This window comes from Psammomys obesus, unplaced genomic scaffold (assembly GCF_907164565.1).
Source record: "Psammomys obesus unplaced genomic scaffold, mPsaObe1.curated_primary_1811, whole genome shotgun sequence".
Lineage (NCBI taxonomy): Eukaryota > Metazoa > Chordata > Mammalia > Rodentia > Muridae > Psammomys > Psammomys obesus.
This window is the reverse complement of record NW_026585644.1, coordinates 44844519-44856671: the sequence shown is the minus strand read 5'-3', so window position 1 is coordinate 44856671 and position 12153 is coordinate 44844519. Positions and strand designations below refer to the sequence as shown.

At 38.2% G+C, this 12153-nt stretch overlaps 1 protein-coding gene across 6 annotated transcripts in view; it reads left to right on the top strand.

Moving 5' to 3' along the window:
- The window catches only part of Slc8a1 (solute carrier family 8 member A1), a 291949-nt gene that overhangs the window by 226422 nt on the left and 53374 nt on the right, over positions 1 to 12153 (top strand). For 3 of the 6 annotated variants that reach the window (XM_055618878.1, XM_055618924.1, XM_055618913.1), the window contains exons 3-5: positions 4593 to 4699; positions 7987 to 8007; positions 8430 to 8447. In XM_055618878.1, the coding sequence (XP_055474853.1) occupies positions 4593 to 4699; positions 7987 to 8007; positions 8430 to 8447 (146 nt within the window). Of the gene's footprint in view, positions 1 to 4592; positions 4700 to 5216; positions 5321 to 7986; positions 8008 to 8429; positions 8448 to 12153 lie in introns of all 6 variants that reach the window. The other 3 variants (XM_055618888.1, XM_055618896.1, XM_055618904.1) reach the window with 3 other exon arrangements.

Sequence of the window (12153 nt, the reverse complement as noted above, 5' to 3'; positions counted from 1 at the left end):
GAAGAAGAAGAAGAAGAAGAAGAAGAAGAAGAAGAAGAAGAAGAAGAGGAAGAGGAAGAGGAAGAGGAAGAGGAAGAGGAAGAAGAAGGAGATAGGGATAAGCATTCTGGCTTAAAACTTAACGTATACTTTGAAGAGATTTTCTGTTCCAGCCACCACTAATAAAGCCAAGACTTTCTTTCCTTCATCAGTGATTCACCACCTGACTCCTTAGTAGTCTGTTTGAAGGGGTTGAGTCCTTTGAAACCCCTCAGGGAAGAGGGACTAAGGAGAATATAGATATTGCTTTGGTGGGAGCACAAGAAAGGAATGGCCTAGATCAGAAAGAATGATCTGTATTTTTCTCCTAAATAACATCATTCTTAATGTGATCTTTAGAAGTAAAATGAAAAATAGCATCGATAAGCATGTTGGCCCCGTTGAGAAACATTTTGTTATCAAAAGATTTTCAACTGTTTTACTAATATCTAGAAAATGCAGTTTTCTAGAATGTAGTTCAGAATGGAAAAGAGTGAGTTCTCCTTGTTGTCTTTATTATAACCACGGTTGTTGGAAATAGCAAGGCGCTTGTTTTTCTATTAAGTCTCATCCATGCAATAATGTATGAGTTGTGTTTGCTCAAAGGACAATGTTTACCCAACTCTTTCAGAGTTGATTTTGTCAAGCTGTTGATTGAAAGAAATGGCACTTACCCAAAAGCCTCCTATTGTTAAACAAAGCAGAAAGACCAGTATGAATCTATCATGGTGGTAAGGTAGAGTTCCTATGATAAGGTTTTGGTGTGGCAATGGGGCAGACTACTGATGCCCAGAAGGCAAATGCTCCAGGAACTCTCTAGATTGTCTAGCTTCAATTGTCACCACACCACCTCCAGCGCAAGCGGCACGCTCTGTAGTGTCTGGATACGCAGCTTGGTCTTCAACCACTGATATTCAGAAACTCAGAAAAGACAGTTGAGTTGCATGTTTCTCATGACATTTCCCTCTGAAAGTTACACTGGGTAATTTCACCATCACTACCTTTCTCTTTTGAAGTGAAAGGCAAACATAACAAACAATATCTTCTGACTTTGTCTGTCTTGATTTAGAGAATTAACTCAGGGCTGACTTCATCCTGCTGCTTTAGATGGACTAAAATGGTCTTTAATAATCACATTCCCTATTAATAGCTTTACTGTACTAGAGAAACTGAATCAACATATAATTTAATGGCTTCTCTTGCCAAGGGCATTATTGATTCTGTTTCTAATGATTTTAAAATGATATGCTGTTATGCAAATGCTATCTATTCTAGGTGTCTTCATAGGAATTATGGATATGGTTCTTCATCATCTTTCATTTTTATTTGTTTTGTTTTCATATCACAATTACCAAATTCTAAAATATTTCTAAAGAATTCTGGTCCTGGCGAGTAGTGATGCTCCAATATTAAGTTACAGATGCTTCTTTTAACTAAAATCAAGTTTCATGGAATATTATAACTATTTGGGGGGAGTATAGAAAATAAATTTATTACAACCAGTTCTAGATTCATTTTTGCCCCTGTGATAAAGTACCCTGACTAAAACCACTATAAGGAAGGAAAGGTTTGTTTTACCTTAGAATTCCAAGCTACAGCTTCGTATAGCATGGAAGTCAAGGCAGGGATTTAAGCACCTAGTCATTTCATACGCACAGCCAGGAACAGAAAGAAACAAATGCACCAAGACTTCCTGCTTGCTTACTTTCAGCTGGATTTCACTTCTGTTATGTAGTTTAGTACCCAGCCCATGACATGGGGCCATCCATGTTGGAGACGGGTCTTTCCACCTCATCTGACAATCAGGACAACCCCCCACAGTCCAGCCTGTTGTGGTGATTCTCCCATTGAATCTCTCTTCTCAGGTGGTTCTGGGCTGTATCAAATTGACAATTAAGGCTAAATAGCACACAATGACAGAGGGACAACAATGCTATTGTGCAGTGATAAGAAATAATCTGTCAGTGGGTGATTTGGGTTAATGAATACGTTGGGATATTGTCCCTTGAACATAAATTTAGTACCTTTCCTACACACCAACTCACTAGAAAGTCTACTCCCAACCGTATGAACCGGGTTTCCTTTACTTCTTTAGTCCAACAGTATCTGTGATGAGCTGTGTGGTGGGACTATTGTATCTGTTATATACTGAAAAGCAAGAACATTTCAACATGACTTGTCATCATAGGAGCATTCCAGTTTGATATTCTCTACCAGGAAGGGCCTTCACAATGAATGCTGAGCCATCTGTCCTAAGGACAGTGACTGGCATGGCACTTTCAGTCTTTGTCACATTTCCTTGATTGCTTTCATGACACTGCTTGATTTAGAGCAGATGTGCAACCACAGTTTTAAGACTGCAAGAATATACAGGAGAAATTAATACCCGAAGGGCATACATTTTGTTAATAACAAAAAAAGAGAGACTTTTGGTCAAATTTTGAATGGTAAGTTTGAGCTAACTTAAAATAGCAGATACTTTTTATTTTTTAAATAAAACATACACTTCCAAGGATGCTTCCTAGAGGTCCTCTTGGGCTTCTTGTAGTATTTTGGATTTTTCAGATGTAAATTAACAACTAAATATGTCAGGTTAGGTCATTTGATTTTAATACACACACATACACAATTAGGCAGCAGCTGTTTGTACCTATAGTTGGTCTTCGTCATACTCTTGATAGTTTTAGAAATATCTTCTCTGAAAGAAATGATTGTTACATTAGTCATGTCTAACTGATCATAAAGAAAATGTGCTTGCATGAGCCCTAGCTTCTCAGGAATGAGACACTGGGGTGTCAGCATCATGCATGTTCTTTAGCTTGGTTAAATATGGGCAATATGAGGCTCCAAAGCCCAGAACCAATCATTTGATCTCACTTTTACAATGCTGAGCATAGAAAGGAATATTTGGAACTAGGGTCTGCAAAATTCAGAGGATTTCTTCAACCTTTCTTCATGCTAAAATAAAATTATAAATGCTCATTCGAAAGCCTGCCATTAAGTGAGTCTTGCCAAATTTGATCAATGAACTAAAAAAGGCCCAGAAAAATGCAACCTACATTAAAAAAAAAAAATCTCCATGTCACTAAAACTATGCAAACCTATTGCTCCAAAATTTTAATCAGATATTATCTCGGTTGATGTTATTTTTAAAAATCTTGTTAAATCTGTATATAGGGGGCTGTAAATAAATTGTAATATACAACATACTAAAACTTTATTAGTTGAAAGGTAATATTAGAATGATCTATTTTCAGATCCATCAGTAGTTATGTCTGGTATCATCGCTGGAGTTTAGATTTGCATAATATTTGCACTTGTCCTATCTACCCATCAATCATTCACAGCTATAGGACCATAGCACAAACACCACTGGAGGCTGAATTCCGGGAAGACTTATCTGTGAAACCCCTCAATGTATTTATGCATTTGAAAAGTGGTACAAATGCCATAGTTAATTAAAGCTGAAATTCAAAGGATGAAAACCATGACATCAGCAGTGGTCCCCTCCACTGCCCCCCCACGTTTGAAACAGCTGCTCTGAGGACACAGTTTCCATCTTCAGAAACGAAAGCAAAGCATGAACAACCTTCTGTTGTGATAAAAATGAAAAAATCCACAGAAATTTAACAAGTTAGATTCTAAAACATTAGGGAGAGGGAGGAAAGAGACTTCATATTTTCTTCTGTAGTGCTTTTCCACATACATTGTTTTAGTAATGTAACGATAAAAATTTTAGACGTGGGAGCACACCAAGTGGGTATCCAGTGCCAAATGATCAGACCTGAAAACTTAACACGTGAAAGTAGCACTATACAGACTGAGCAGGTTGTCTTCCTGTATTTGAGAATATGTATTATATGTAATTACATAAATGCATATATGTGACAACAATTAATGAAAAAAGAGGCCATGAATTTTTTTAAAAAAAGCATTGAGAGGTATATTAAAGAGTTTGGAGAAAGGAAAGAGGAGAGGGGAAATAATGTCCTTATATTGTAAACTCAACAAAAATTGTACAATTTTACAATTCTTATTCCTTTTATTCATGTGTGTATGTGGGGGTAGTGTGTGTGTGTGTGTGTGTGTGTGTGTGTGTGTGTGTGTGTATGTGTGTGTACATGCGTGGAGGTGTACCTGCCATGGCATTGGAGTGACAGTCAGAGGGGAACTTGCTGAAGCCAGTTCTCTTCTTCTAACAGGTGGTTTCCGCGGATGGCACTCAGTTGTTTAGGCAGCTTGTCAAGTGCTTTCACCCACAGAGAGAGCTCACCCGCTCTTTGCATTTTATTAATTTGTCCTAAAGCAATGGCATCCAGGGCTCAGCCAAGACAACACAAGAGTTAAATATGTCAGTAAATATTGTTTCTCTTCTCATGAGAATCTGCTTTTCTGCCTTTCTTTCTGATGACGATAAGCTTATCAGTGTTGAGAACTGTACTTGGCCCACCTTAGTCCTATGGCCCTGGGCAAGGCACTGTTTTCAGTGACCTCTCTGACCTTGCTTCTTCTTGCCTATGTTCCTTGGCTTGCCTCTTCCCCTGTTCGTCAATTTCTATTCTTCTCTATTTCAGCCAAGTAATATCAGTCAAGGTAATTGATGATGAGGAGTATGAGAAAAACAAGACCTTCTTCATTGAGCTTGGAGAGCCCCGCATGGTGGAGATGAGTGAGAAGAAAGGTGGGAGAGCTGCTCCAGGGCCGAGGCCAACAGCTTCTGCTGGCCTGTGCCTCCCTGGATGCCTGCATTCTTCAGAACATGACTTACAATGCACACATGCCTCCACTATGTAACAGGGCATGGCTCTCACCCTGGCGGCAGTGGGCCAGAACTGCAGCATCCTCAGCCAGTTACGGCCACTGTACACCAGGCAGGTCTGAAGGTTCATTTTCGGCACAATCAATCAAGCCTCCATAGCTGGGGAAATTGGCACAGACACTATACAGTGTCATAATTCTAAGCCCATTTTGTAATTGTGGAAGAAGCAGAAGGATTTATGAAAGGGATCCATTAACAAAGAAATCTCAAATGGGGACCAGTGGAGAGCATCCAAGATGCCCTTTTACATATGCCCAGAGGATCATGTGCTGCCAGTTTTCCCTCCATAACATCACAATAACATCCAGCTTGGTGGACATCTAGAGCATGAGCGTGTGACTCCAACCATTTGTTTTGCCTTTGTCTTGTGTCCCCACAGGAAGATCATTACCATTAGAATATTTGACCGTGAGGAATATGAGAAAGAGTGCAGTTTCTCCCTTGTGCTTGAGGAACCAAAATGGATAAGAAGAGGAATGAAAGGTGTGAGAGTATACAAAGACATACTAGCGAGAAATTGTACTCTTCTCCCTTTCCGTGTCTCCCTACTCTCACACTTAATGCTCTGCTCTTCCTCGGCCTCCAAATACTAAACTCCATTGCATTTGAAGCTTAGCGGGATCATTTCCCTTCCCAAATGAGTGCACCAAGCAACACCCATTTTCTTTAGGAAGGACCAACTAACCTTGATTGCAACCAGATTTATTAAATATTAACAACTCCTGGACAAGTTTTTGAAACCCAGAAATAATGAGATAAGAGAATGTGCTCTGCTCTTCACTACCTCAAAGACATTTAAAGATATGGCTGCAAAGATTTACTCACCCTTAAAATGCTAGTGGTAAAACCTAACATATCTTTTCAATGAAAGTAGAAGAAAAAACAAAACCAAATTCAAATTAAGCTTTCAGTAGATGAAGAACACATGCATAACTCAGTAATTAGGCTTCTGTAGAGAATCTGGTTGGGAAAGGGTTTTGCTTTGCTTTTTTTTTTTTTTTTTTTTTTTTTGGGACAGGGTCTCAAAGTAGCTCAGCCTGGCTTCAAACTCACTATATAGCTGAGGGTGATCTACGACTCTCAATCCTCCTTCTTCTACCCCCAAAGTACTGAAAGGTGTGTGCCAATCTGTCCAGCTTTTTTTTTTTTTAAATAAATTAAGGAGCCTTTATAGTCACACCGTCATTAAGCTAATATACTTATTTTAATATGATGTTTTCCATGTCATCAAATACATCATTTAGAGGAAGCCATAAAGCTAGACATGATGGCACATGCCTGTGATTTGAGCACTTGGGAGGTCAAAGCACAAAGACTGGAAGTTCAAGAGCAGCCTGAGCTGACACACAAGACCCTGTCTCATTAAATCAAACAAACTCTAACAAGCGAGTTGGCATATATATGAAACTGCAGTCATATGTATGAGCTCATTTTTCTATAGCTGAAGGGTGTGGCCCTTGTACACATCTAACCCTGACTTACACTAACCCTACCCGTGCTCCAACATCTTTTGATACTTATGAAATTAACACAATTTTAATACAAATAGTAACAAGAAAAATTGATCAGTGATATCCTTGTAACTAAATTATTTTAAATGACATTTTTGTTAGAGAATTTAATCATTAGACTTTGTTGGTTCTCACAGTTTTAGAAAATATTTGCAAAGAGAAGCCAATTCTCTTCCCACTCATCCCTATTTTATAATATATTCTATTTAATAAGAAAGAAAAAAAAGAAAATTTTGTTTAAGTTTTTACATGTAGGGCAAGAAATGCAATATATATGACCAGTCCTTATGGAAACTCAGCATTTGGTGAAATGCAGTCTCATATTCTGAGAACTTACTGACTTCAGAGTCCATCTGATTCTTTTTTTCTAATGTATCTAACCTAAGTACAAGATGGCAAACAGGACTGATGGAGAAAGGAACACTTGGGACTCAGTTTAATGCAACTCATTTAATAAGTCCCATAGTCAAGTAAACAGAATGAAAAGAGACATCAAAAAACTATGTCTCACACAGATGGGATCAAAGATGGCTCATTAGCATCCTGAAAGAGGCACTTAGATCTGAATGTGTTCCTCTAAAGAGCTGTCTTTTTATCTCAAGGAGGAGTGTCTTGGATACAGCTCTTTCGATTGTCAGTTTAGTAAAATATGTCCTCAGGTAGAAGCAAATTAAAATTCCATGATAGCATTATTCTGTTTTGTACCAGCCAAACGAATTATTCTCAGTATAAATAAAAGACCAACTGTTTTTCTAGGTTCTCACTGATGTCACTGCCATTACAGGCAAAACTAGGCTAAAAACAAGTGACCGTAACATTCCTGCAGACAATCAAGGAAGTCTTTAATTTGAACCACTTAATCTGGCTTATTTTTTTATTAAAATAAAATGCTGTGGTCCCAACTGTATTTAAAGACTATAATCTAAAAAGCTACATTATAGATTGGCCTGCATCCCTCACCCTGTCTGTTTCAGTGGGATTATATACCCACTAGAAGCATTCTGGTTAGCTTATTAATGTGTAGAAGTTACTGATAATGGCACACAAATAAATGCAGATTTAGGGGCTCTTAGGATTATAGAATTTAAAAAGCATAAGCAATTTTGGAGAAGTCAAAATATCTTCCAATGCATAGAAAGCTTTACTTGAGCCAAAATCTCCTTCTGGGAGGCCAGGCTAAGGAATTTGTCTGGATACTTTTACCTGTTTTCATAGAAGGTAGCTGAGGTCTTTAGTCATTAAAAGACTTTCAAGTATTTGATTCATTAGCTTTCAGGCACCATTAATTGAAGCAGGCCACCCCCAAACCGAGTTAAAGATCAGCATCCTCAATATTTCCAGTATATTTTTCTATTCACCATCTGTCAACAACTGTGGAAGAAATATCTTATGAGATACATAGAAAAGATACACAGATACATGCAAGGTGATTTTTTTTAATCACACACAAAGATTCCTATTGGGATCATTTATTTGGAAACGTTTCCAACAATACATTCCCTTGGGGTGCACCAGTTTTTATAAGCAATGGTTTTCCCCACGCTAGTCAGAGCTGCTTGGATTTCTTTCTGCTAATATTCCTCTTTCATTATTCATCTGGTCTCATTCTGTGTTTGTCTCTATCTGTTTTCTTCACAGCCCTGTTATTGAATGAGTTTGGTAAGCATTTCATTTTTTTCATTTCCTTTCCATTTTTTTTTAAAGCTGTTTTCCATTTCTATGAGACGATACTGTAACTCGTGATTTTTTAGTCTTTATCTGTGGATTGGCCAAACTTTCATTTAAAGCTATTGGCCTCATTTTAGATGAGGCCAGATCATCCGTATCATATTTTTAATTTAGTGTACATAAGCTCTAAAGGGTGGGTGATCCCTTGGGTGGCTACAGGAACTGGCCGTACACTAAGTTTCATAATCTTAAAATAATGTGTTCAGTTATGACTGGACCTTTTCGCATTCTTCTTGGTTATAAATTGGCAAGCGTTCATGACTCAGGTGGGCTGGCGCACATCTTATGGCGCTAATACTTGCTATGTGGAATGTAAATTAAATTATGACTTTTCTCTTTTTTTTCTTTTTTAGGTAGCTTCACACGAGCAGGTATGAATTTTTCAACTCTAATACTGCCTAACTATATACATTTTTTTACTGTCACCATCAACATATTACATCTTTTAAAAAATCTTTTCTTTTGTTTGTCTTTAATTAAAAAAAAAAAACGCATGACAGGTAAGATAACTTCTTTTAAAAGTTCCTATTTTGGCCCAAATAACCTAAATACCAAACCAAATGTAACCTGGATTAATATTTAACTGTGGCCCACACCATCTTCTTGTTGATTTGACACATTAACAATTTTACAAATTAACAACAGTTGTGTGTGTTGTATCTATCTGTAAGAAAACCCACAAGAGGAGCCTCTAAATGTTTGCATTCTGACACTGGCCAATGTCCAGGTGCCCACGCAGTCCTGAGAATATGCAACGTATTCTGACAGATGCTAGACAGAGTTCCAGAGCAGGAAAGACAAGCTGGTCTAAGACAGTGGCTATGACAGCCACACAAACCTCACCGTCTCAGTTCACTGGGATCCTAGGCGTAGATAACATCACATTAAAAGAGGACCGAACAGCCATTTACTTTCACCCCATGACAACAATTCAAACCCGTCTGTTAAAGCTTGGTTTTAGTGCTAACAGCATGGTAACAAGAATTATTTCTGCTACGTGAAGGGCGTTACAAAGTCCAATGTAAACATACACGATCCCAGTGAGAAAGCTTGAAGCCTTTAGCTCATTACTCAATGCAGCATCTTTTGACCCTGCTTATTCATCTCACCTTTTCTTTCTGCAGATTCAGAAAGAAAGATGAATATCTAGAAATGGCCCGAACTTGTCAGCAGCTACAGGTTGAAAATGTCTCTAGTGACCTACTTCCTAGATGGCCTCTGGAAATAGGTTAAGCAAATGCCTCCAAATTTCCAGTATATCATACAAACACCAAAATTTGAAATCAGAGAGCCGGGAAAAATGTTTAGAAAGAAATATTACAAAAGTCTCTAGTAATGAAAACACCGCGGTAGACGTTGGGGTTGACATCAGCTCGTGGGCCATGAGTGCCAAAATGATCCTGCCCGCATGGAGCTTTCCAAGGATGGCAGTCCTGTCTGGACGGCTGCCCCATCTCATCTCCAGACACAGCAGTGAATGACAGCATGGCTCGCAGACACTCAGAAACCCAGAGATTAGAAAAAATTAAAATGTTAAACTGGGTAGTCTTCTTACAACGTTCCCTGAATCCGAATCACCCAAGCCCCCAAGCCTCTCTCAAGTCAGAAACAAACAAACAAACAAAAAACAAAACAACAACTTGCTCCGGAGCTCGTTTATGTATCTTAATACAGGAACATATATAATTTTTAAAGTTATCTTTTCTTTCCCCATTGCAACATTTTAAATCACTGATGTCATCTTGGAAATACTCTGATTCTGTCAGGAAGAACAGCTCCCCGTGAGGGAGTTAAAGATGTTAAAAATTTGGCATTCCAACCTTCATGGCTTGGTGGATTATATCTTTCTACTGTCAACCAGAGTCTCTAGAAATAGCATATTGTATGCCTATTCTTTCCAACCTATGCAGCCTGATGAGACTTTAACTAAATAGCTTCAGTAAGAGTGCCTATATGTCTTTGGCGATCTTGCATTACATACATGAGAATTCTATTTCTAGAGTTTTCTTTCTATATCATGTGCTCTATCTTCCCTTTTAGTACCTCAGTTAATAATATCCTCATTTTATTTTCTCACAATTTTTCCATAAAGTTTCCCATATCCCTCATATCAGTGTTTTCTGTTTTGCCCATATTCCTGTATCCAACATGACACAATCACTTTCTCAAAAAGCTTCTTCTACCATATGAGTAGTTCACTGAGCTCTGCCTGTGGCTGAAAATTTGACCAAAAATAGAAGTCTCTCCATTGTTGACATCTCTCAATACAGAAGTCACCGCGGTTATTATGGGAGACTATTCCAGAACTCTCGGGGAATTCCTACATTAGCCTAATTGTTACTTATCTGAATACTGTCTAACCTCATAAGCTCCTTCTCCTCAATCAAATCTCAGGACTCAGTTGCTACTCATGCCTCTAAGAAACTTCTAAAACTTGGGTCTGCACAATAAAATGGAGAAATAAAGTCCAAAGATTTTTTTTTCCTTGAAGTTACATTGATGCTTTGAAGTCAAGGCTTTGAGGTGCAAGGAAGAAGAGAAGAATTAATGTAGCCCTTTACAGTTAGCCTGCAGCTCTTACATGAACTTGTACAGATAAGCATGGATGTTGAATTTGGAAACAGGATATACAGAAATTAAAAAATCCATTTGATCCACAGCCTGGCACCACTTTTTAGAGATCTCATTAGTAGCAGACAGGAAGTGCTGGAGGTGCTTTCGAAGTTTGCAAATCTTCACTGTGGTCCTAGCTCTTGTCTCACAAAAAGGCCTGCATTTAAATCTATGGTCTCATTCCCCTCTGACCTTCTGGTTTTATTATAACATTATAACTCATTAGAGCTTATAATGAATATCATTTTGTCACCATTCTTATGGATTTTATTGTTCACACTTAGAGGGAGCAAAAAAGGTTCAAAAAGATTAATCTGCCCCAAATCACTCATCCAAGATTCTCACAGCCACCTTTCCGCATCTGAGAAAAAGGTCTTTGGTTGATGATCCCAACCCCAGCCCTGTCATTTGGCTGGTCCAATAGTACAAGCCTTTTCCTTCTCCCTTCATCTTTACATTATACATTGAAACTTTTTTAACCTAAAGTACAACTCTATCTAGCTCATAAAAAGCCATCATTATGAATTTTAGCCAAAGGAAACATAAAGGAAATTTAGATTTTACAGAAAAAAAATATATTTTTAAATGAAATTCGGTATCCTGGCTAAATCTGATGAGGTTTATTTGATTCCCCTAAATATCTGATTCCGCTAATACTTCTAAGACATGCAGCTACAATTTTCCCTAAAACTACATGGAATTCAATAAACTTCTTTAATATTGCTCTTTCGGTCATTTTGTGGTCCTGTAACAGCCTTACGGTGCATGTCTATTTATAAGGGGCAAACTTTGATAATCCTAACACTTTGATAGCATGTCCATCCCTCCAGTGTATGTGTTAGGGAATGAAGCCCCTCCCTCCACATTTGTTTCATTTTTACAACCAAGAAAATCTCCTCTCCCAGAGGTGAAATTTCTTGTCCACATTTAAATGACAACAAGTGACAGAGCTGGACCCGAGTTCCAGGTCTAATGATTCTCAGGAGACCTTTACAGGAAAACCAAAAACAAACAAACAAAAACAAAAACGGCAGGTGGACCTGGCAGCCAGCTGGCTGATCATGACTTGTCCTTCTATTCCACGGAAGCATATATGACACTGTCCAGTCTATACAGGAAATGAATGCAATGAGCACCTTCTCAGGGTTTGTATACTCCCCAAGCTTCAGAGAAACTTGTGACATATACAAAGTAGATACTACCTGCATTTTATATGCAACAAAATAGAAATATATGTGCCAATAAGTATATATGCCACTAAAGGCTTCAAAAATTAAAACACGTCATTCCACTAAGTGCTTTCTGTTTTCTGGTGCCTCTGGACTCAGTAAATGGATTGATTGCGTTTCAGTCTGGACTGATTCTGCCTCTTACCCCAAGGAAAGAGGTTCATTAGCACATCCACCAAACTGATTCATTATTTAGTTTGGCTTATGCAACATTTGTCCCCATTTGTGGCTGGTA